The 26,995-nt window shown below is 38.8% G+C and overlaps 1 protein-coding gene across 1 annotated transcript; it reads left to right on the top strand.

Moving 5' to 3' along the window:
• The first annotated feature begins 77 nt into the window (after positions 1 to 77).
• On the top strand, positions 78 to 23,922 carry LOC119773979 (CMRF35-like molecule 1). Its single transcript, XM_038271224.1, has 8 exons — positions 78 to 149; positions 4,883 to 5,227; positions 5,396 to 5,557; positions 6,527 to 6,628; positions 10,411 to 10,445; positions 10,589 to 10,708; positions 12,735 to 12,835; positions 23,811 to 23,922. Exons 1-8 carry the CDS (start codon positions 110 to 112, stop codon positions 23,920 to 23,922), a joined length of 1,017 nt encoding a protein of 338 aa, XP_038127152.1. The 5' UTR covers positions 78 to 109.
• Positions 23,923 to 26,995: the final 3,073 nt, after the last annotated feature.

The raw sequence follows: 26,995 nt of genomic DNA, 5'->3' as shown, positions 1-26,995 counted from the left end.
TCATGTTGACCTCTAGGGGTCAGAGGAGGAACTCCATTTTTCAGAGAAGTTCCTGGTTTATCAGTGAAAGAGGAAGAGAAGCAGAGTTAGAAACCATCAGCAGCTCAGGATGAAGGTCTGTTATACTTTGATCTGCATCCTCTTCCTCAGTGAGTACATTATTTTATTTCTATCAGTTTATTTTCTCTCAGTCATTCATCTTTTTAAATCCTCACAGTTTATCAGAATCTTTTAAATTTTACAAAAGATTTAAACTGAATTCAAATGTTTCCTTCTTTGTAGCAACAGAACACCTGAAAGTTTAAATTTGAACTAGAAAATTTCTAAAGAAATTTTGAGGGGGGCCACCTACTGCCCGTCTGGGTAACTGGGCCAATACGGCCCTGGCAAGTGACGTCGGGGCTCCCCAGACCAACTGCTTATGGCTTTGAGGGCTGCTGAGGGAAGGAAAGAGGGCGAGGTCATGGGCAAAGAGAGCTGTGTGCCACTTGTACTGAAATCTGGGAAATAGACGTGCACAGCATATGATGCACAAGGGTAATATGGGTTGTCCATATTGAACCGCAGTGGGTAAAGCGCAGTTGGCGGGCTCTGCCCGCCTGCTAGGAGCCCTTGCAGCGATGAAAAAAATCACCAATGGCGGGCTCTGCCCGCCTGCTAAGAGCCATTGCAGTGATGAAATCACCATTGGCGGGCTTTGCCCGCCTTCTAAGAGCCATTGCAGTGATGAAATCACCAATGGCGGGCTCCGCCCGCATGCTCAGAGCCATTGCAGTGATGAAATTACAAATGGCTATGAGCAATATGCCAGAATGTATGAGTGTGTATAAGGAAGAGGCTTTTATTCTGTAGAGTCCCTGTAGTCTTATTTTGAAAGTCTATCATGGATGTGCATCAAAAGATGGGTCATGCCCAGCAGTGATATAGAATCCATTTCCAAATGTTAAATCACTGGTTTTCCATGTTATTAGGTGAATAGCTGCTGTATTACAGAGTAAATGGGAGACTTTTATTGTGAAATTTGCTCTGGGGTGTGTTTTGAAAAGGTCACTAGAGTCTAATAAAAACAACCTGGAAATGTTTGGGTCATAATGTTGAGCCATTTGCATCAATTACTGCATTAGTATAATCTAGAGGCTTTTATTTTGTAGGGTCTCTGGAATCTTATTTTGAAAGTCCAACAGAGTTGTGTTTAGAGAAAATGTTCAGACCCAGCAATGATAGTTGATGACTTTCCAATCGTTAAATCACTCTTTTTCCATGTCATTAGGGCAGTAGATGAAGATGAAATGGGAGGCTTTTATTTTGAAATTTGCCTTAGGGTGTGTTTTTAAACAGTCTCCTAGAGTCTATTCTCTAAAATGGGGTTGAGTTTGGGTCATAATGTTGAGCCATATAGGGCAATAAATATATGTAAAAAATATAGAGGCTTTTATTTTGTAGGGTCCCTGGAGTCTTATTTTGAAAGTCTATCAGTGTTGAGTGGCAAGGGAAGTGTCATGGACAGCAGTCATATAGTATCCATTTCCCAATGTTAAATCAGTGCTTTCACCCTCCATTAGATTAATATGTGCTGTTTAAAACAGCAGAGGTAAAATCTGTTTGAAGCACGGTTACCTTGACAACGCTTAACGAGCCTGTCAGTGACAGAGAGAAAAGCGCAGCACTATCGTTCCTTAGCTCTCAGGCTTTTTTGAATGGGAGGAACAGCTCCGAACAAACGACTGCTTAGCAAAAATCGTATGAGTTATTCAAAAAATTTCTTCACCGTGAGCGACTAGTTGACTATTGGCAACTATGCCAACTTTGGTGTATGTGTGTCATTCAGAAAAATATTTATGACGAGTTTAAAACACATAATGTCATTCGTTTTTCTCCCCACTGCTGCTCCAAAACCAATGGAAAAATGCTCTGATTTTCATCGACTTTAGGTCGGTCTGGAGGGTTTTTAAGGAAAAGTATTAATCCTACCGTAATTCCGAAGACATTGTGTGAGTCCAGAGGTTTCAGCCTACAAACTGACCAAAAATGGTGACTGTAGCTCCAAATATGTGGCCGTGAGGCAAGAACAAAATGTTTTATCTTAAAAAAATGGCTGCCTCACACTAAGAGTTCAGCAGCTGCACTGTAGCAGGCTGCTGCAGAAGCTAACTGTCAGCTAGCTTCCAGGTTCTTACCCTCCAAACAAACGACTGCTGAGCAAAAACCGTAAAAGTTATTTGAGAAATTCTTTCAGTGAAAGAAACATCTATCCTTTCTCTCAGACTGGGGTAACTTTCATGTCTGTAGGTCTTTCACAAACCAAAACGAAGCACAAACAAAATGGCTGATCCCACCTGCTCCTACCATTGGTTTAACTGCAGCAGCTCCTCTCTCATCTTTTTGCTGCTAAAGCACCCCTCCGAACAAACGACTGCTGAGTAAAAACCATAAATGATATCTGAAAAATTCTTTTTATCTAAGCGACAGCTATATCTTGTCTTCAATTGGAGTAACTTTCATGGCTGTAGGTCATCTACAACCTGAATGGGAAGAGAAAGAATAAGAAAAAACGGGTCCTCAGTCCTTAGCTTCTAACTGAGCTAGCTACAGCAGCTCACTGTCCCCTAGCTTTAAGGTGCTTAAAATGTCCTCCGAACAAACGACTGCTGAGCAAAAACCGTATGAGTTATTAAAAAAATCTTTTCACCGTGAGCGTCAGCCATCCTTCGACTCCAACTATGCCAACTTTGGTGTATGTGTGTCATTCAGAAAAATATTTATGACGAGTTGAAAACACATAGAGTTGTTCGTTTTTCTCCCCTCTTCTGCTCCAAAACCAATGAAAAACGGCTCTGATTTTCATCGACTTTAGGTCGGTCTGGAGGGTTTTTAAGGAAAAGTATTAATCCTACCGTAATTCTGAAGACACTGTGTGAGTCCAGAGATTTCAGTCTACAAACTGACCAAAAATGGTGACTCTAGCTATAAATATGTGGGCTTGAGGGCGAGTTAAAATGTTTTATCTTAAAAAAACGGCCGCCTCACACTAAGATGTCAGCAGCTGCACACTAGCAGGCTGCTGCAGAAGCTAACTGTCAGCTAGCTTCCAGGTGCTTACCCTCCAAACAAACGACTGCTGAGAAAAAACCGTAAAAGGTATTTGAGAAATTCTTTCAGTGAAAGCAACATCTATCCTTTGTCTCAGACTGGGGTAACTTTCATGTCTGTAGGTCTTTCACAACCCAAAACGAAGCACAAACAAAATGGCTAATCCCACCTGCTCCTCCCTTTGTTTTAACTGCAGCATCACACTCTCACTCACCTTTAAGCTGCTAAAGCACCCCTCCGAACAAACGACTGCTGAGTAAAAACCGTAAAAGGTATCTGAAAAATTATTTTTATCTAAGCGACAGCTATATCTTGCCTTCAATTGGAGTAACTTTCATGGCTGTAGGTCATTTACAACCTGAATGGGAAGAGAAAGAAAAAGAAAAAACGTTTTCTCACAGCTGAGCTTCTAATTGAGCTAGCTGCAGCAGCTCACTGTCCCCTAGCTTTAAGGTGCTTAAAATGTCCTCCGAACAAACGACTGCTGAGCAAAAACCGTATGAGTTATTCAAAAAATTCTTTCACCGTGAGCGTCAGCCATCCTTCGACTCCAACTATGCCAACTTTGGTGTATGTGTGTCTTTCAGAAAAATATTTATGACGAGTTGAAAACACATAATGTCATTCGTTTTTCTCCCCACTGCTGCTCCAAAACCAATGAAAAACGGCTCTGATTTTGATCGACTTTAGGTCGGTCTGGAGGGTTTTTAAGGAAAAGTATTAATCCTACCGTAATTCCGAAGACATTGTGTGGGTCCAGAGGTTTCAGTCTACAAACTGACCAAAAATGGTGACTCTAGCTATAAAAATGTGGCCGTGAGGGCGAGTTTAAAATGTTTTTGGGTCTTAAAAAAACGGCTGCCTCACACTCTAAATTTTCAGTGTCTCCACTCTAGGAGGCTGGATTTTGCTAAAACTTTGTGGCGCTTGAGGTCTGATTATACAAAAACCGTAGCAGTTATCAACATGCCGTCTTCAGTTTTATGCAGACGAAGGATTTATCTACAAACTGAGCTTTAAACTGTTTTTCTAGGTGAAGGTATGGCGACACAGTGACCCGCTGTTTTTTATGCTTTTTTTTACCTCTCCCCATTCATTTCCTATGGGATTTTATTTGCGACGTTTTCGCTAATAATTCGCAAACCGTCAGACTAATGAGAAAGTTTTATACAAGCACGCATCGCACCATTGGTCCCGACGCGTGTGCCAACTTTGGGCCCGATCCGCCAAACCGTGCGGGACTAGTTAGGTGCCGAAGTTTCGGTGGCGAGGAGAACTATAAGCTATAAAAATAATACGCGGAATAAATATGTGCAATAGTAGTAGGTGGGCCATGCCTTCGGCATGTGGCCCCCCTAATAAGAAACTTTCAGTTACTATCCATAGATCAGTTTGGGTTCATTTCAAGAAATGTTGGATGTTTTTAACTATAGAAAGAAGCAAAGGAAACAGCTCTTTGTTTCATAACTTTTAAAGCACCTGAAGAGGAACATTAAAGCAGAAGTAACTCAGAGCTGCAATATTAAAAGCCTCCTTAAAGAAACAAAGCAGAGAAAGATAGTTTATTTCTCCAAAGCTTCACTTTATAAACGTCCTCAGAGGAGATTTTATCAGCTGTCAAAGAAACCAGAAGGTTGTTGATCCAAACAATTATTTAGAGAATTTAGCTGAACTGGTTTGAGACTCTGGGTTCAAGTGAATTTATTCTAATGCATCCAGGTTCATTTATAACTATATTTCAACTATATTATATTAAACATTGACAGTAACTACTGACTGTTTATCTCCTCAGCAGCTCTGCAGGATGGAGAAACTGTGAAAACCTTCAGTGGAAAGGAAGGAGGAAACATCACAGTTAGATGTGAATTTAAGAACTCTGGAAGCAGGAGGTTCCTCTGTAAGGAAACCTGTAAAGGAGGAAAGATTCTGATTAATACGAATGAGGACATATTCCAGAGCGGCAGATACAGCATTAGATATGAAGAAAGGGAAATCATTTTAAATAATTATCTTCATGTGAGCATCACAAAGCTGGAAAAGTCAGATTCAGGATGGTACTGGTGTGGCTTATATGACCACTGGATTAAATTCTGGAAGGACCCTCAATATGTTGATTTTTATCTCTCTGTGACTGAAGGTGAGTTTTTCTGTTTTTAAATTTTTCACTTAGATTTTCAACAGATCTACTTTAAAGACCAACATGTTCAAACTGTGACTCATGAAGACAAACATGGATCATAAAATCAAGAAGAATGTAAATTTTGACCTCAGTTGTTCTGATTCTGTTTAATCTCCACATCCTCAGATTCTTCAGAACCAAAATGGACTCTGGGACCTTTTATTAAATCAACTTTTCTCCCAGTAGCCTCAACAACAACAACAACAACAACACAGAGTCTGAGTTCCTCACCTTCTCCATCCTCCTCTGCAACCAGCAGAGTCTCTGAGAAACCAGCTGCAGCTTCAGGTACATTATCTGTTCATGTTTAGATGTTCAGGAGATGATTTGGGTCTGTTAAAGTCCAGCTTTGTTCATCAGTGAGGCTCAGACCTGTTCAAGTTAACAGGGTCAGAGAGTCTAATGTTGAATTAATTCTGTATCAGAGCCAGAGATGGCAAAAGTACTCACTTTCCTTACTTGAGTAAAAGTACAGATACTTGTGTTAAAAAATACTCTGGTAAAAATGGAAGCACTGATTAAACTTCTTTACTCAAGTAAAAGTAACAAAGTACAGGCTTGTAAATTTACTTAAAGTATAAAAGTAAAAGTAGAAACCACTTTTTTCATGCCGTTGCCTACATTTTAAATGGATGTCTGCCAATAGGACTAGATCTCCGTTGTGTTCATTTTCAATCATCTCGTCGTCCATGCTACTATGCTAACGCCACCGCCACCAAGCTGCAATGATTTGCCGCCAATGAATACCGCCGAATCTGTCGATTCATCTTGTAGTTGTGCGTCAAATGCAACGTAGATTCCCATCCAATTAGATTGAATTTGGTATTGATGACGTGAAAAATAATAATGGTAACTCCATTGAAATGATTCAAAACTAAAGTAACGAGCCAATTTTTTTAAATGTAAGGAGTAGAAAGTACAGATATTTGTGTAAAAATGTAAGGAGTAGAAGTAAAAAGTTGCCATAAAAATAAGCAGTAAAGTAAAGTAAAAATATCAGAAAAATCTACTTGAGTACAGTAACGAAGTATTTGTACTTCGTTACTTCCCATCTCTGATCAGAGCGAATAAAAGCCAATAAAGCATGGAGCATCTGATCAGAGCAGAATGTTCTGAAGGTCTTTGACAGCAGAAGCTGTGTCCTCTGAGTTCAATAGGAGAGAAACCTTCTGTTTTTATCAGCAGCTGATGAAGGAGGAACATTAATGCACATGGCCTGTTTATGAGGAACTCAACTCTTCTTAAACATCCCTGCAGGTCTGCTGCTCTATGTGGGTCTGATTCTTTCCATCCTGATCATCATGTTAGCAGCAGCTCTGCTCATCTTCTTCAAGAGGAAGAGCTTCAGACAACAGAGAGGTGAGTTATATCATAATTAAAAAGTTTTACCTTCAACTGACCTATAAAAACACATTATGGGTTTAAAGATGAAACTTTTCAATTCTTACAATTATAATTAGTTGTTCAAAATAATGAGCAGATTAATGTATTTTTATTAACATCACAGTAATTAACCCCTTATTATAAATGCAAAGCGGCTTTTTTAAATAGTTAAACTGAGTCTCTATGGTTGGAAGGCCTCTCTACCATCACCTTAATCTATGGGTCATAAGGCTCTTTATTACTTTGGACAAAAACTGTTGAATACAAATTAACAACTTTAAATATAAAAACAATGCAGATTTACAAAATTAGTGTTTCACTTTTCTTTCATTGAAAAATCTTTATTTCTTTTTAAAAATAATGTTATAATAATAATTTAAGTTTTAATTTAACCTGAAGAGAGTCTGAAAGAGAAAGTATGTAATCAGAAAGCTTTTATTGACATTGGAGTTAGTTCTTTGTTGCTCAGGCTCCGGCGGAAGACGTTGATCCTGTGAATCAATATTCGCTTGGATCAGAAATCTAGGATTAGAGTTCTTCCAGGGCAAACAGTGGTGGTGAAAAACCACAGAGGATGGAAAAAAGCTTGAGATTGAAGGAGGAAGTGGCGCGGAGGTGGGTGAAAGGTCAGCTGACCTGCAGGAGGGAAGCTGGGCCAGAAGCTAAATGAAGGGGATGATGATTGGCTATGGAGGAGGCGCCGTCCTGACATTGATTGGATGGAGCTTGGAGCCAGGGGTATGAATTATTCTGGACTTAACTGAATAGAAAGAATCTATTTTTATTCAATCATAGTAAATTGGGACAAATAAACAATATGTTTAAATAATTTTCATAAATATAATTCCCAATTTAAAGCCAACAAATAAAAACTAATTTATTCTGAGGAGGATGAAGAGTTGCTTTGAGTGATGGAGAAAAACTTTCATTTATTATTTTTTTGATAATTCAACTATAGACTGGAGCTAAATCTTCCATTAACATTTTTAAAATCTTATTTCCTTTTTTTGCTATTAGATCCAGTTTTTAGCATAAAGTGAGGAAGCTTGTCATTCTCTGATAAACTGAGGATCCTCAGGCCCCGTCCACACGAAGCCGAACCCAGGCCTAAACGCACAAATTTTTCACCAAACCAGCCTCTCATCCATACGAAGCCGGCGTTTCGGGGGTCTGTAAACGATCTTTTTTTTATTAAGCCTTCAGAGTGGGAAGATTTTGAAACGCCGTTTTCGCGTTTCCATCTTTAAGCTCTAACCGCATTTTTTTTTTACACGCATGCGTCATAGCGTCGCCTCTAAACACGCATGCGCGACACAGTATCACAACAACAATGGCGCCGTACTGTGTTGAATGGTTGCTGCTCATGCTACTCACCCTGCTGTCGGGCTTACAACACAATCTTCTTCTTCTGGAATATCTCCAGGAAGAACAGAGCAATATCGACGACATAGTTCAGCACCTGAATTTGACTGAACCACGAAAATGGACCCGCAGGGCAACCATGTATAAATATTAGTGCGCATGCCCAACGTTTCGTCGCCTATTTTTGCTTTGGCACCACAGCGCCACTTACAGGCCTTGCATACATTTTGCAGCGTTTTCATGCATTCGTGTGGACGATCACATTTATTTTACGTCTCCGTCTTTACGACAAACGTTCTGGAAAATATTAGCGTTTCGTGTTCGTTTTGACTTCGTGTGGACAGCGCCTCAGTTCTTCCTCATCAGAATGTAGCTGATCAGGTTCCTCCACACTGAAGGATCCTCTAGAGCAGGCATCCCCAGCCTCGGTCCTCGAGGCCCGCTGTCCTGCAGGTTTTAGAGGTTTCTCTGCTTTAGCACAGCTGGTTATAATGATTGCAGTAGACCAAAAGCCTGTTAATCAGCTTTCAATTAAAATCAGCTGTGCTGGGGCAAGGAAACCTCTAAAACCTGCAGGACAGCGGGCCTCGAGGACCGAGGATGCCTAGAGAGCTGGAGCTCAGCTTCTACTGGGGAACTTGAAGCAGAGGAACGTTTCGACACCGACTGTTACTCCATCATATCTGACACTGATGTAGATCTGATCAAAGAGGAAACATTTGTCTGCAAAAACTTTTCACAACAATTCAGACCGATCATTAGGCTCCACCTCTTTTATTGTGAAATATGAAATGTTGTGAAAGAGCTGAACAGATGCTGAGGAGGTCAAGAGGAACCTGCTTTTACTTTCTCTCTGATGTCAGTGATAAGACTCTGACAGCATTTGTTATGATGATCTACATCATACAGATCTATGCCTTGTTGTCTGCAGACAGAATGCTCCCAGTTTAACAGACTGAAGACAATATTCTATGATTTCCTGAGTCTGAAGAGATTCAAAATGACAGAATATTTGTTTCTAGAATAAAACTTAAGCTAAACAAGAATAAAAATGATAAAAAACTAAGGAAATAAGATGACTAGCTCTGAAACTGTTGGATATGTAAAGATGTATAAAGTCTCTATATGTACCGTACAGGTTTACTGCATACTAGATGTATGATGATGAAACACAGTGGTTTAAATTACAGAATCAGTCAAAGCTGCTGCTGCTGATCCAAAATATTAATTTAACTTCTCTATAAATTCAGTAACTCCTTTAGTTTCTCTATAAAGCGTTGTCATGATTTAATTAAAGGTCTGACCCAAAATGCAGAAGACCAAACAGAGAGACCAGGGAAAAGTTTAACAGGTTTATTAAGAACAGAGATGAGTCCAGTGCTGCTCTGAACACTGTCAAACCGGAACTGAAAAAGTGAGGGGAAGACACTGCGGTTAGTTCAGGCTCAGTGGGAAATTAGATTCTTTGGTCTGAATTGGAGGAATATGTCCTTTATGGAATCCAGTCTGTGTGGAATGTTCCAGAGAGATTTCCTTGAACGGGCTGCGGTGCAGATGAAACCTTTGCTCGGTATGAAGCTCAAACGACCTCTTGGGAAAAGTGGATCCAAACTTCCTGTTTGGAACCCCAGCTCAGTTAGAAGCTCAGTTGATCCTTCCAGAGAGAGAAGGTCCGAACAAATCCAGTTTGCAGGATGACTTCCTGTCAAGAGGCAAAGACAAAAAAACAAAGTTAAGACTCAGGTTGACAAAAAATCAGTTTAACTCAGCAAAACTCAGCTTGGCTAAAGTATCCACAACTGGTAAACAAAGACTCAGGTTAGACTCTGCTACACTAAGCATGGCTAGAGTACCCTGTATTGGCAAACACTCTAGTGTAGAGGTAGTGGCAGTAAGCAGCTTAAGAGCACTCCACAGGTAATGAGGCAACGAGCTGCAGGTGTGCAGGGAGACCCAATGAGGACGGGGCACCACCTGGTGGAGGAGGAAAGGAAACACAAAAACAGACCACACAAACTGGATTCCTGACAGACGTGTGTGGATTTCTGCAGGGAAATCAATCTCCTGAAGAAATCCAAGTGTACATAAAGACAAAGTTAAGAAGAACTTTAACTATTGTTTTTATTCTCAACATAAAAACCTTTAAAATGTTATTTGCAGCATTTTGCTTCAGTTTTTCTGCATAACTTTCAGTCACATAGTTCCTTCTTTCTGTCATGATCTTTTTAGAGAAGGAATCTTCTTTCTCTTTTCTTCTTCCAGTGTAACAATAGACAGGAAATCCTAGAGATAAAACCAAATAAAACTCTATGCAACGATATTTAATAGATCTGTTTATAAATGCTGCTTTCTATCAGATAATGTCTTCTGATATTTAATGAACTGCATGTTTTCAGGTCCAGAAGAAACAGAGGGCAGCAACTTCCCAGAGGTGAGTGAGTGAACTTACTTACATAACAGACGTTCATTTATATCTATAACAGATTTTATGTTTCTAATAGTTAATCTAATCACTATTTCCCTCTTTGTCATATAAACATGCCATCTGAAAGGTTTCTCCTTGTTTCTTTGCAGGCTAAAGATGGTGCAGTAGAGTACTCTGAGCTGAAACTGATGAATGATGCCACTAGTTCACCCAGCAGCGCCCCCTGTGGTCAGGCAGATAATGTGACCTACTCTGAGCTTAAAGGAATAGTACACCCAAAACATGATTAGCCTTCATTTTCTACTCACCTCCATGCTGAACAACACTCTGGAGTACTTTTTTGATATCTCAAATGCATCTGGAGATCTGGGAGACTTCTTGCTGTCTGCTGACATTCAAATAATGGAGGTCTATGGCGCCCGAGACAGAAAGGTCCATAAAAGTCCACAAAAACTTGTCAATATTCCTCCATACCTGCTGGCTTATGTGTGACTGCGATCTGCCAGTCTATTTCCGTGTGTGACTCCGCCCCCATGAAACCACTACGGCACCATGCCGGGAGGTTGTCGTTTCAATGAACGTTGGCTGGAAGATGAAAAATACAAATTATGGATTAAACGGGGACAAACCCCACGAGTTGCCTCTTGTAAAGTCTGCAAAAAAGATGTGCAGCTTTTCACAATGGGCGAGTCTGCGCTGTCAGTAATGAAGGGTAAGTCATAGACTTTTTAAGTAACCCAACTGAAGTAGCCTAATACATGTTAAAGTTAGCGCCTATTTGTTTACGCTAGTAACTGCTAGCTAGGAATTCACAGACTAAGTTACTGAGTGACTGAGAGTACGGTGTGATAATGTAATGTTAGTATTGCAGTGTTTCCCGCAGCACTCTCTTGGCGAGGTGGCCGCCTCGCCAAACTCGCACTACTGCCTCGCCAATGTTCCAAACAAAAAAACAAAGTTTTAATTAATTGCCAGGCCCAGACCTTAAAACAGCATTGATAACTCTACGGCTGATAATACTGAATTGCGACACCCTCTGGTTGGTTATATTACTACGCCATGGCAGAGGAGTAATTTTCTTTGATCATCGGAGTAATAATTTTGCATATACATTGGTATGTAATTTACGGTGGTGTAAGGTGCTGGAAAAAGTTTTAAAATGGATCTTGAAAGTGCTTGAAAAGTGCTTGATTTTGACTTTGACACAAGAGGGCTATTTATGCCCAATAACTCCAGGGTTCGTACACCTTTTCCAATCTGCTTTTCCCTCGCTCCCTTCTAGTCTCCTCTGTTCACACCTGCTCCCAATATGCCTGATCTGTGTTTCTCTCCCATATATGCGCCTCCTGCTCAGTCACTGTTGGCTGGTTTAACATAATTTATTTGCCTCCTTGTTGTGAGTATTCCTGGTTCTCAGTTTTTGTGGATTTATGTTTTTTTGGATTTTTTTTGGGTATAGATTCTGCAGTGTACTCGTGTATAAAACAAAAAAAATGTTGCCTTAAATCACCAAAAATAACAAAAAAATAAAAATGAATGTATAAAACGTTTTTATTTCCTTTTCTTGTTCTCTGTGTTGGTAGAGAGAATATGTAAAATACCAACTTGGTCCAGTTTCGTTCAAAATAAAAATTTCAAACAGGATGTATTAAATTGAAGTGAACAGAAGTGCTGAATAAGCTGCTGAATACTTTCAAAGCTCTGGATCCACAGCATTAAAGAAGGAAATAGCAATAGATTCAAATCACCATGTAAATTTAAAATCTAATTAAGGAGGAATAGATGAGGAATGTCTGCATCTCAGAATCAGATCCTTCATCTGCAGCGTCTCTCAGCCGCCTTGTTTTCATCTTTTCTATAAACTAACTGGGCTCCAAATGGACAGATTCTCTTCACACTCTGGATTTTCTCTCTTTTGTTGCAGCTGTTCTTCATCTTATCAATGTGTATAGAAGTAATGAACCAGGAGTAGAAAATACTGATATTTATAATAATATGTAGTGAGTGAAAAGGTTCTCAGTGAAATAATCAGATAAAGAACAGACACCAAGGATAGGCTATTTAAAGCCACAATGTTTAATTTTCAGCGACATCTACAGGTCAGAATGCAGAAACAAATAAATTGCCCCCACACTGTCTCTCCCCTCCAACAATATGGAGGCAGCCATCTTTCAAAATGACTTCTGCAAGCATCGGTTTACTGTCTTGTCAAGTGATGATGAGATTCATTTACATTAGATCGCAGCATCAAGCGGTTTTAAGCCCAAGAAAGAACATTTCTCATCGTGCCTCCAGCACAGACACCAACCAGCTGCTGCTTCTCTTATCACCCACCGTTCACTCCGGCCGCACGCTCCTCTGATCCTCTGCTGTCCTCTGCTGTCCATCTCCAGCAGGTAGCCTCCAGAGTCTAGCCTTGGCCCGCCATCATCTATTTCAGCTCTGTCTTCCTGGCGGCTCCTCCAAGGTCATGCACACTCCGCTTTGTTTTTAAAACATATAAATATAAAAAATCTAACTGTGAATGTTCTGGGGGACAGTGATTGGCCTCCATGTTCTGAATGCTGGCATACCATAAAGAATAAAATAATGAACAGTTTAGTTTGTGCCTTCAAGTCGTTGCCAATAGGAAGACGTTACTTGGATATAACCTAACGGAATATCTTCAGAACGGCTCCAAATGACACAAAACTCATATGGGCGACTAGAACATGATGCAATAACGTAAAATCAAGGGCCCAATGTAAAAAAAACGGCGAGTTTCCCTTCAATATCTCTAAAATGGTTGTGATTACGATACGAGTCAGACGAAATGATATGTGAGTAAAAACTCCTTTCTGTGATAAAGCAGGCCACCAGGATCCAATCAACTGATCTATTTTTTCAGCCCTGTTCCTCAGGATCCGCTGTCCTTAATGTTACCTGAGAGCTAAAGCTGTGATGACCTCAGAGGTTTGCCATAAACTCATATTAATAATGATAGGCTTCCAGGATTCATCTGGTCAATGCTACTTAAGAATATTTTACTCTTTTCATTGTCCAAAGACAGAAATTCAAAAACGAGTTTAAAAAAAAGTAGTTGTTAAAATGGCTTCTAATGTAATGAGAAACCGCCTGATTAGAAGATCTGATTTAAAGTCTGAAAAAATAAAAAAGATGAAATATAACACAATTATTTAAATAGTTTTCCAATTCTGGAATATTAAAGATTATAATACAAAATTATTAAAACATCACTTCATTTACAAAATACGTTAATTCTATTCAGTTTATTTCTATAGCTCCAATTCACATCATGTCATCTCAGGTCACTTTCCAGTTCACCAGATCATCCAGTCAGATTTATTCAAAGTTTTCTATCTAAGGAAAACCAGTTGATTGCATCGACTCATTGACTCTTCAGCAATCCCTCACACTAAGCATGCTTGTAGCGACAGTGGAGAGGAAAAACTCCCTTTGAACAGGAAGAAACCTCCAGCAGAACCAGGCTCAGTGTGAGCGGCCATCTGCTGAGGTAAGGTAACAGATATTTCTGTTTCTGAACGATTGACATCAGTCATTTCCAAAACTGAACTGAAATATAACCTCCATTAGGAAATGATGTAATGAAACAAAAAAATATTCATAGATACAATAAACACCCTTTCCTGTACTTTCATTTTTAAATTATGCAGTCGGCTCATTAGATGGAAAATAAGATTAGAAAAATGAAGCTTGTGTTAAAACAGGAGGTCAGGTTTTAACATGAACTGTTTCTGTTTGGTTCATCTCAGCAGCCAGGGGTATTAGCTAATTAAAACTAGACATTTATTTAAAACAATATCACTCCAGTAAAAATAATAGTATAGTAAATTAACTCAAGTATTTTTGCAGAACTTATTTAAGTAATTATTTCCAGCCCACCTCTGTTGAAGCTGAAGAGTGAGTTACAGAGCAGCAGGTTGGAGCTACAGGTGTTTGTTAATGTGGAGAAAGTTTAATGTCATTGTTTTTTTTGAAAGAGGAAAAACATAAATATATAAAGCCACCATGTCATTGGAAGAAAATTAATTGGAAATAAAATGTATCATCACCTCAGACAACATGGTTTTTGAAATGTTCTTAATGTAAGCATTTTTCTGTGGCCTGTGGTTTCTGTTATTCCACAAGAAGAAGAATCTCTTAAATTCCCCTTTTTATAAGATTGAGGAGATCCATGTTGGTGATGATGGAATAAGGTGAAGGAGTCCTTGGAGGATTGGCTGACGTGAGAGTGTGTAGCTGCCCTGATTGGCCAGAGCAGAGAGGAACGAAGAGGTGATTGGTTGGAAGGTAACAGCTTTCCAGCTGGTTATAAACCCAGGAATCAGTCAGACATATTTATGTAAAGTTCAACATAAATGGTTTCGATTTTACCACTTTCTTTTTGTTTTGGAGCTCCTAAGTTACATTTCATTAAATATTTTTCTCAAAATATTTCAGTTCCTCTTTATGGTAAAGAAATATGTAGAGAAATTGATTTATTTTCCAAGATAAAAATCTTGCAAATGAAGAGCAGGAAGTTGGCTTTTAAAAATGCATTTGCACGATATGAGCGATATAAATTCATAAACTTAATAATTTAAAAGAAAATTGATTTAAAATTTAAGAGACACGTTATTTCCCCAAAAATAAAACATTGAATTTCCAGCAATTTTTCTGTGAAACCATCCAGCCCTACAGAATAAACTCTAGTCAAATATTTAATGATACAACAACTTAAACTTTGGTTTAAAATTTTCACCATCTGTTCATCCTGATTTCTAATTAGTGCGGACTTAATGTGCTTTACTGAAACTGGCAGCTTAAACATAAACTAGAGTTTCCTTTCCTCTAACGAGTGTGTTGCGCTGAGAGGTGTGGTGTGGAAGGAAAAATTCAGCAAAGTTGGTTGGAGCAAAAACAAAATGTGATTGATTAAGTATCTTCCATCAGAGCATGGTTATACTTAGACCAAAATGGCAGCTTTCCCATCAGACCCTTACTACTTCTTCTTCTTCTTGTTTTACTGGCGACTTGCAACCAAATGGAGCATTATCACCACCTACTTGATCTTATTTATGTTTCCTTAAATCCTTAGGTTTAGTCCAGTTTGTTGAAGATAAGATGACATGATTTTAAGTACTGTCTTTCTGGATTTATTTGAGAAGATATTTTTAATGTCCAGTTGTTTGATTCCTTCATGTTCCAGTCTTTTCCTTAAATCTATTCTTTGACTTGCATATTTAATACACTCAAACAGCACATGTTCTACTGTTTCTGGTTGACTACACATTTCACATTTTCCTGTTGGATACTTCCCAATAACATGCAATGATGCATTTAGCCTCGTGTGGCCTAGCCTAATTCTACTAAACATCCCCTGTTCTCTCCTCCTCTTCCCCAGAGGCTCTTCTTCTCCCACTTTTTGCTGTATCCTATATAAATGTCTTCCTTTATTTCCATTATCCCATAATTTTTGCCACTGTACCTTAATTTTGCTTCGTATGTACGATTTGATTTCTGTTTTGCTAATTGGTACTTTTACTTCTACCTCATTTATCGTCAACCCCTTCTTAGCTAACGAATCTGCCATCTCATTCCCTTTAATGCCACTATGTGCTGGAATCCATAAACACTGAACATCAATCCCCAGATTACGTACTCGGTATAATGATAATAAATTTTCTAACATAATATCCTCCCTACATTTAGATAACGTATTTTTAAGACTAGTCAATGCTGCACTTGAATCTGAACATATTAATATTCTCAGGGGTTTGACTTCCTCTATCCAGTATAATGCCAACATGATTGCCATCATTTCTGCTGTATAAACCGACAAATGATCAGTTAATCTTTTAAAAACCTTAACTTTTAATTCAGGAATGTAAAAAGCACAGCTTGTTTTTCCATTCTCTTGATTTTTTGACCCATCAGTGAATATATGTACATAATACCCATATCTCTCATGAATCAAAGTGTTCACATAAGTTTGTATACTAAACATGTTATTTCTTGACTTTATCTTCTTTAATAAAGAAAGATCAACACTAGGTTGAGGTAGTAACCATGATGGTATAGCTGGCATTAAGACAGTTAGACTAACATCCCAATTATTGATTTCTAACTCCTTGATTATCTGAATAATTCCCTTACTAAATACCTCCTTTTTAATTTTACTGCTTTCCCAACTTTCACTTAATATTCTTTTTGTTGGATGCGTTTCTTTTTGACTTTGTAAATTAGTTCAATAATTTGCCCTCAACTGTTTCCTTCTAAGACTTAATGGCATTTCTCCAACCTCCACCTGAAGCGCAGATATTGGAGTTGATTTTACTGCTCCACAACATATTCTCAACGCTTGAGCCTGAATTATGTCCAACCTTTTTAAAGATGAACTAGCAGCTGAATCAAAAACAATACAACCATAATCTAGAACTGATCTAATTAATGCAATATATACATTTTTCAACGCCATACGATCAGCCCCCCATATACTTCCTGATAAACACCTCATAATATTCAGTTCTTTCTTACATTTATCTTCTATCTTATTAATATGATTAATATGATCATCAAACCACAACCCCAAGAATTTAAAAACTTTTACCCTTTCTAATCTTTGTTTATACAATTTCAGACAAACATCTTCTTTCACTTTCTTTTTCGTGAAAAACATGGCTTGAGATTTCTCAACAGATAATTTAAATCCCCATTTCAAAGACCAATCTTCCACCACATCAATAGCATCCTGAACTTTCTTTACAACATATTCTATTTTCCTTCCCCTTTTCCAAATTGCCCCATCATCTGCAAAAAGTGATTTTCCCATGTCAGGTTTAACCTTCTTATATACATCATTTATCATTATAGAAAATAGTACCGGACTAATGACGCTCCCCTGAGGGGTGTCGTTTTCAACTAAATAAGTGTCAGAAATATAATTACCCACACGAACTTGAATATATCTATCAAATACGAAATCCTTTATCCAGTTATACATTTTCCCACCTATACCTATTTTATCTATCTTTATTAATAATCCTTCCTTCCACATCATGTCATACGCTTTCTCTATATCAAAGAAAACAGCTACTACCCCCTCTTTATTTGCTTGTGCTTTCCTAATATCATTTTCCAGGCATATTAAAGGGTCTAAAGCAGTGGCGGCTGGTGAAAAATATTTTTGTTGGGGCTGATATAGCCTAGTGTATGTCTCCAACTAATCCGGAATAAGAATTCAAATAAACAATTGCACAATACATACAATTTAACAGTAATGATTTAATTTACTATATAATAACAGTAACAGTGATGATTTGGGTCACTGTGACGGGGTTCTTTGGCCTCCAAGAATCCAGGCTCAGTCGGGTTACCGGTGTTGGTGATTTATTGTGCTCAAAAACTCAAAACAGGGTGCAAAAGAAACTATGTACAAGCTACTCTGGGCCTCAGCCTCCCTCCAGTTACCAGCAATGTAACAAAGAAACAGAAATGGCCGCTCTTCTTCCCACAGCCCTCATTAAATAGTTTAAGCCCCTCCCCTCAGGCTCTCTTATTTCTGATTTCTTCTCATTAATCAGTTTTGTCCATATATTACCTCCACAAACAATTGATGTACAAGAACAAACAAATAATTTTTACAACTTAATTCTTTTACACAGATTCATTGACTTATTCAATTACACCAAACTGGGTTTGAACCCAGCAAAGACGCAGCCAGACTGAAGATGACAAGTCCCCGTAGCATAAACACGTACACACACACCCACACACACACACACACCCACACACACACATACACACACACACACGGCTAACCCCACTGAAATATTAAGTGTGCACCCTCAATACGCCAGCAGGTAACCAGGAACAGCTTGTGTGTTTTAAGTTAATGGAGCTACTGGGCTCAGCGCGAGTGTATTGGTCCTCACAAGCACAGTATAACAGGAATGTGTGTGTGGCACGCAAAGTTTTAAGCGACGAGGTGGATTCGTCGCAGTCACAATAACCATGACAGGAAATTTTCCTACCCTACAACAGGGATGTTCTTCTGGCAAACGGGTAGATAAATAAGGATCTCACCGAATTTGGTGGAAGCTGCATCTCGTTCGTTACGTTCGCCATCTTCCCTCTAATTGTCTACACCTGCGCTTGGGTGCAGAAGCCTGTTAAAGCGCAGTATTTTCAACGCCCCAAGACCATAAAGTTCTGAGACGCTGATTGGCCATTAAATTCACCTAGCAATAGTACATGATTGACAGATTCTCTGCAAATGTGGGGCAGTCTGATCACAGCCCCCAGAACAGAGACGGTAGGAGTCTGTCTGTGGAAATCCACAAATAAATGACAGTAGGTAGGGAAATGTAGTTTATATCATTTGTTTTGCTTATAGGTACACACTCTAGAGAAAACTGACATATATGAGTTAATTTCTAAAAATATATTTTACGTTTCTCTCTTCTTATCAGGGAGGGCGGTGCCCCAGCGCCCCCTATGGGCCGGCCGCCACTGGTCTAAAGTGCTCCTACCCTTTCTAAATCCACTCTGAAATGAAGATAATATCCCATTTCTTTCTAAATAATATGTTATTCTTTCTGTAATCATTTTCTCCATGATTTTACCCATATTTGTCGTTAATGCTATAGGTCTATAATGATCAGGATTTGTAGGATCTTTTCCAGGTTTTTTAATTGGGATGATAATTGCTTCTTTCCACCCTTTTGGTAACTTACCCTCCTCCCAAACTTTATTGAATAACTCTAATACTTTACCCATTGCAAAATCATTTAAATTTTCTATCATGGTATAACTTATATTATCCTTTCCAGGCGCCGTTCTTTTACTCTTACTTAGAGCCCTCTTCATCTCATGTATGGTAAATGCCTCATCTAGAGGACTCTGAGTATTTAATCTTTTTTCAAGTACCTCCGGAAATCTATCTAACGTTTGTTGTCTTCTTACTTTACCTACTTCTGTCAGATTATCTGAGCTATGAATCTTAACAAAATTCTTTACCAGCATTTCTGCTTTGTCTTTATTCTCCCACGCTGCTTCTTTCCCTTTTTTCAACACTGGCAGATCCTTATCGTGTCTAATTCCCCTCATTCTTTTAATCATTCCCCAAACTTTATCTAGTGGTGTTGTTCTTCCAATAGTACAACAGAAGTCTCTCCAATAATTCTTTTTTGCCCTTTTAATAACCTTTCTAACTATTGCCCGTGCCCTTTTATATTCTATCAAATTTGACATTGAATGATTTCTTTTCAATTCTCTAAACTTTTTATTTCTATTTCTAATAGCTTCGGAACATTCATTGCTCCACCATGGTACCATTTTAACTTTCTTTTTACTTTTACTCTTACCAATTGCTTGTGATGCACCATTAGATATAGCTTTGATAATACTTTCATTTAATTTTTCCACCTCCCTTGTCATGTCAATCTTACGTACCTCCTCATCACAAGCTCTTGCAAATTTACTCCGATCCACTTTATCCAATTTCCATCTTTTTACCCCATCAAGTTCAATCCTGACATTTTCCTCAAAATTAATTAAAATTGGATAATGATCACTTCCAATACTATTATCATTTTGCACTTCCCACTTACTCCCACTTGCTAACTCACTTGACACCAATGTTAAGTCTAACATTGACTCTACTCCGTTACTTATATTGACCCTAGTGCCTTGTCCATTATTTAAACAAACCAAGCCTTAATCTCCATTAATTCTTCCAATAACAATCCATTATAATCCGTAGTTTTTCCACCCCAAAGTGTATTATGAGCGTTAAAATCCCCGCACCATATTATTTCGTTTCCTCGATCAATCTTTAATAAATCTTCAATCTTCATTCTTTTACATGGATTATACAAATTTACAATTACTATATTTCTTTTATTCACCCAAATCTCAATTACCACTACCTCTATATCAATACTATGAGTCATTTCAATTCTCCCATAAGAAATACCTTCTTTAACGAAGATGGCACACCCCCCCCCTTGACCATTATCTCTATCCTGTCTTATAACTTTATACCCTCTAACAATATAATCCAGTTGTGTTTTCAACCATGTTTCTTGAATACAAATAACATCAGGTTTTACTTTTAGCTGTTGTACATACCTCTTAAATTCTTGTCCATTCGCTAATAGGCTTCTGGCATTCCATTGAAGGATAAGGAAACCTATTTATGAACTTAATCACTTCCCTGAGAGATTCCTTCATTAGTTACCAACATTTCATATATTTTATCTACAGTCATATCATTGATCCCCAAATAATTTTTAGCTGCCTCCACAATAGTCCTCAGCCGAGACCTTTTTTTTGTCTGCTGCATTGCTACATTCACTACCATACCTATGAAAGCTACAAATTTATACTTATCTACCAATAAAGTATCGTCCTTTACTTCACACTTATGTGAACACTTTATGGCACTCATGTTGTTCATTTGCTGAATTTCAGGGAAGTCCTTTGCTGAGAATGTGTTTTGATTCATCGCTTGAGAGTCTGCAGTCACTCCCAATGTGACTTGCTTTGCTGCTTCAGCATCTGTTACTTTGTTCTGTATTTTATATCTCTGGATTTCTTTTGCTTTTTTTTGTACTTCACATCCCTGATATGCTGCACTATGTTCTCCCCCACAATTACAGCATTTAGTTTTAGTACCTTCTGGGCATTGTCCATATTCATGTTCTCCTGCACACCTGGCACATCTTGGTTTAGACTTACACTGATCAGCTACATGGCCCATTCTCTGACACTTAAAGCAACGTAATGGTTTAGGTATGAATTCCCTCACATTAAAGCACATGCATCCAATCATTACTTTTTGTGGCATATCTCCCTCAAATTGCAACAATACAGATAGACTATCCACAAGTTTCCCCTGATATCTTGTTAGAAGACGCTTCACTTCTGAGACTTTATTTCCTTTAATTTCTTTCTTAATTTCTTCAGTACTTATATCCACTGGAACTCCACTAATTACACCTCTACTCCTACGATTTTCGCCAGGAATATGACTTTTCACTCGCACTTCATTCAGTGTTTTCATTTTCAAAATCTTTTGCTGTTGTATTTTATTGACTGCTTCAATCAACATATTGCCTTTACTCAAAAATCTAGCTTGTTTAATGTGACCAATTTCATCATGAATTGCCTTAGTAAGCTTTACCGGATGTAACTTGCTACTAGATTTTTCTCCAAACTCGATCACCACTTTCCATTGCTCTGTCGTATTGGCTTTTTTTACTTTTTTCAATTCATTCTGTATCTCTGCCTCACTGTGACTTGATTCAGAAGTCTTCTTCCTAGTTCTCTTTGAAGTAACCTCTTGCCACTCTTCTCGTTCGTCATCAGATTCACTTGCCATACTCTCTATATTTCCAGAAAGTTCTTCTCCTGTTCTTAAAGACGCCATAGTCTCCCGATCCCTCGTCCTCAGTCTCGAGCGTGACCTGTCGGCAGCCATCACTCCGCAGCGCAAGGAGCTCGTCTCACGAAGCCAAGCCGTGGTTCAGACCCTTACTACAGCCATCAGTCCACCTATATATTGTTATCCCCGCCTTCTCAATTTACCCTCAGCCAATCAAATTTCAGCCATCATGGCTTGCTCTATAAGACAGCTGGGTTTGAGGCGGGCCTCCTCCTTTGCAAAGTTCCAAGATGGCTTCTAAAAAGGAAACACCCACAAAGGTAACAAACAATTCAAAAAACAAAAGGATCACATACACACACATTCTAGAGCCTGAACATTACAGAAAATCGTATTGCTTCTTAACAGAGTGCTGTGACATCATTATGGTCATTAGAGGAAGGGTGTTCATTACTCCTCCTTAAACTGTTTTTTAAAGGTCAGTCTGATGTTCTCTGTGTCGATAGAACAGCTGATTCTATTAATCAACAGATTCAAGCTCCTGATGAAAACATTAGCATCTATTTAAATGGCAAATCTGAAGAAATCAAGTGTGTTGCCAAAGCAGGAGGAGCCTGTCCTCTAGTGGTCAGAGGAGGAACTCCATCCTTCAGAAAAGTTTCTGGTTTATCAGTGAAGCAGGAAGAGAAGCAGAGTTAGAAACCATCAGCAGCTCAGGATGAAGGTCTGTTATACTTTGATCTGCATCCTCTTCCTCAGTGAGTACATTATTTTATTTCTGTTCTCAGTTTTTCATCCTTTCAGTTCCTTCAGTTCAACAGTGAGTTTTTCTACCGTGTTAAAGGTTGAATCTAATCATAGCTTTAACTGCATTCTGTTGGTTTGTGTGCAAAACTATTGCAAATGACTCCAAGGTTGAATATTCTCTTTTAGGTTTTTCAAATAATTTTTCAGTTTGTAAACTAGTAAATGAAAAGCATTTTATATGTTTGTGTTATGTTAGTTCCTTTTTGTTCTAAAAATAAATGCTATTTCATATCTTTTGAGCTCTTTCTAAGAAATATTATGTGTGTTGAACATTAGTCTCGATGTTTTGATTTTGATGCAATTTTATTTTTGGATACAAAGACTCTAAAGGAAAACTAATCATCAGCATGATGTGGAATTGCAGATAAAAACTATTTTTACATTTTTATTTGCTCCTCAGTTGGAGATTCTTTGAGAAGATAAAAAATTAGAAAGATGTTGAGATAAAAAGATGATTAGAGAATTCACTGGAATCTGTTGGAAATGTTGGAATCAATGCACATTTATTCTCACACCTTCACTTAAATTTTTTCAACTATTTTCTCTTCAAGCTGCTGAATCTGACAGTAATTACTGACTGTTTATCTCCTCAGCAGCTCTGAAGGATGGAGACGCTGGAGGAACTTATACAGGAATGGAAGGAACCAACATCACAGTTGGATGTTCATTTAGTTTGTCCAGAAGCAGGAGGTTCTTCTGCAAGGGAAACTGTCAAGGAGAAAATAATCTGATTGATACAAGAGCTAACACAGATCAGAGAGGGAAATACAGCATTCAGTATGAAAAAAAAGGTGTTTTCTCCTCTGTTCTGAATGTCAGCATCATAGATCTAAAACCATCAGACTCTGGACAGTACTGGTGTGGCCTGGGTAACCATTGGATTCGTGGTCTTTATGATAATTTTTATCTGATTGTGACAGAAGGTGAGTTTCCTCCTGAAAATGTTCCTTCTTGTCTCTGAAAGAAAACTCTGCTCACTGACAGCTTCTTCTGATCCAAATGACCTCAGACAGGAAACTGGCTTTAAATAGTAGCTCAGATGTTTTGAACTGATCTAAATCCTCCAACATGTTCAAACTGGGACTCATGCAGACAAACATCTTCATTGGTATCATGATGATGAAATATTATTGTCAGTTTTAAACTCATTTGTTCTGATTCTGTTTCATTTCTCACAGCTTCAACCACCTCAGAACCAAAGTGGACTCTGGAAACTTTTACATCATCATCGTCTGGAACATCAACATTAACTCAAAGCTTCAGATCATTGTCTTCTTCCTTCTCCAGTGAAACCATCAAATCAAGCAGAACATCGTTTGGTCATAAAGGTAACATATCAGTTTATTGTATTTATGATGTTGGTCATTTATAGGAATGTGTTTGATTATTTTATGATGCTGTTAGAGGCCAGAGCGTTACACTGTTTAAGGCAACATCCAGACATTAACGTGCAGCTATGAAGGTTCTGTAATATTATAAATTTAATTAATAAATTTAAGGCTTTTTCAACTCTGACTCATAGCCTGAAAAATAACTATTTTAACCAAAAGTTAATAAAGAAGTTATTTTGTTTTTTCAATCAGAGATTAGTTCTTGTTAACTCAGTGTTTTTTAAGTAGAAATATTTGTTTTACCAAACACAAAGTCAGACCGATATGTAGTATATCCAAATTGGTAACTTCACTTTAAAAGTGCAAATTTAATGTAAGGTTGCATTAATTTACTTAAAAGTTACCTTGAAGGCACACAGGCCTGCTAAAGATGAGGCTTGAGACAATCTCACCAGATTCAATTTTATTACAGTTATTTGAAGCAAAGCAATTTAAAACCACTCACACATTAAAATAACAGTCACAGCTCAACTCCAGGATGGCAGTGTAAATCAGGGTAGTGACCTACAAAAGAACACAGCAAAAAACAAAAAAACAAACAAAAAAAATTTGTGCAAAAGGAGTACCACCACCCGGAAAGTCCACCACCAACACCAGGAGCTGGCAGTTTCTGTCAAAATAAAAAGACATTCAAATCACACATTTCATATCAAAACAGTTCAGTACACAAACTCAAGCAGCAGTAGTTTCATGCATGTAAAAAAAAAAAATAGAATCTAGAAGCATATGAAGAACGAGCTTTTCACTTACCACTGAGCTCCATGTAGTGCCTCTGGCAGGGAGAAGAATCAGGCAGCTTGTATGCGACACCTGTATATATGTCAGTAAAGCTGAGCTAAGGCTAGGCTAACAGAATCAGAGTATAAAACAACTTCTTACCACAAGAAGGCTTGATCAGTGCTTAGTTTTAAGCGCATCCGTATGCAGCTGCCGTGCTGCACCAGCAAACACCGAGGTCTGAACCGGAAGGACAACATGACGACTAGAGGTGGGCGGATCGATCCCAGGATCGATACTATCGATACCAACGCTGGTATTTATATTGAACAATATTCGTTTAACAAGATCGATACTTTTTATCCTCTCTCGCGCGCGCTGACTGCTGCGGAGTCACCAGTTTCCCCATATGTGTAACAGCACTTTGCTCCCCCTCCCCTCTCCTACAGTCACATGGCTCAGCGGCGCCAGCCAATCAGCGCGCAGGCTTAGCTTGGCCTGCCCACTCAGCACTACGTCACACAGACAACCGCGCTGCCGGTTGCTGGGTGAGTGCTCACTCAGACTTGGATGGAGAGAGAGACCAAAGACCCGCCTCCAGCCTCAGACAGACATCTTTGACCCAAGCGTTTCAGTCCTCCAGAGAATATCCAGGTAGATAACAGTGGTCATCGTCTGCAGCACTTCATTATACATCATATATTACTCAGAAAGTGTAGTTAAGACCTTGAAAAAACCCAGTACATTTATCCCATTAAAAATTTTTAGCTAAAATAAGCTAACATTAGATAATCTCTTATTTATTCCACGATTGAGAACTTTATAGAAAAAAAGCAACAGGCAAGTGCAGCTTAAATGTAAAAAGTATCGGTATCGGTATCGATATCGGCGATACTGACCCAGTATTTACTTGGTATCGGATCGATTAAAAAATCCCGGTATCGCCCACCTCTAATGACGACCAGGTGAGAGAGGGCCCTTTATATACAGACCGCGCCACAACCAACTGGATTCACGACTTGTGTGGTGCGTTCAAAGCCCGCAGGGCATACTGCCACATTCCTGTTTAGGTATAAATCTAAGAACTTGGACCATTGTCATCGGTTTAATTATAACATCTTTCAAACCAGCGCAAAGATAGGAATATTTAGACAAAACTAAAACACCTGCTAGAATTTCTCTTCGCTGAATGTTGTCAAGATTCAGTTTGTAAAGAAATGAAATGCAGACCTTGATTGAAGTGAAAAACAAATCAGTTCAGTTTCAACTCAGTTTATTTCTTTAGCACCAATTAACAACATATGTCATCTCAAGGCACTTTACGGTTCAACCAGATCATCCAGTCAAATTCATTAAAAGTTTTCTATCCAAGGAAAACCAGTTGATCAAAATAAGAATCAGAATCGGGTTTATTGCCATTGTTAGTGAAGGAGTTCACAACGAGGAATTTTTTATGGTACAGTCGTGCAACATGAAACATATAATATGAAATAGGTAAATAAAATTATAAAAATCTCTAAAAACACTGGGGTATAAGGCATGCAAAAAATAGACTAATATATACACTTAGGATAAGAATATGGATAAAAAAAAAATATATATATAAAAAGTATAAAAGTAAAGTGTACAAGTTAGTGCAAATAGAGCAGTGTGCAATAGAGCAGTGTAAATGGCACGGGCAGGTTATAGAGTCTGACATATAGTTATGTGTTCATGAGTCTTACGGCAGAGGGGAAGAAGCTGTTTTTATGGCAGGAGGTTCTGGTCCGTATGGACCGTAGCCTCCTCCCTGAGGGGAGAGGCTCAAACAGTCCGTGTCCAGGGTGAGAAGGGTCGGCTGTGATGCGACCTGCACGCCTCCTGGTCCTGGAGACATACAGGTCCTGGAGTGATGGCAGCTTACAGCCGATCACCTTCTCAGCGGAGCGCACTATGCGCTGCAGTTGGTATCTGTCCCTGGCGGTGGCGCGAGCGTACCACACGGTGATGGAGGAGGTGAGGATGGACTCAATGATGGAGGTGTAAAACTGCACCAACATCCGGGTTGGCAGCTTAAGTTTCCTCAGCTGCCGCAGAAAGAACATCCTCTGCTGGGCCTTCTTGACGAGGGAGCTGCTGGTCGACTCCCACTTGAGGTCCTGGGTGGTGGTGGTGCCCAGGAAGCGGAAGGACTCCACGTTGGAGATGGGGGTAGGGCTGTCTGTGAGGGCAAGGGGGACGGTGGGGCTGTGACCTTTCTGAAGTCCACGATCATC

This window comes from Cyprinodon tularosa, unplaced genomic scaffold (assembly GCF_016077235.1).
Source record: "Cyprinodon tularosa strain WSP-4 unplaced genomic scaffold, ASM1607723v1 ctg796, whole genome shotgun sequence".
NCBI lineage: Eukaryota > Metazoa > Chordata > Actinopteri > Cyprinodontiformes > Cyprinodontidae > Cyprinodon > Cyprinodon tularosa.
Note: the sequence above shows the minus strand (reverse complement) of the source record. Positions and strands in the feature narration are given on the sequence as shown.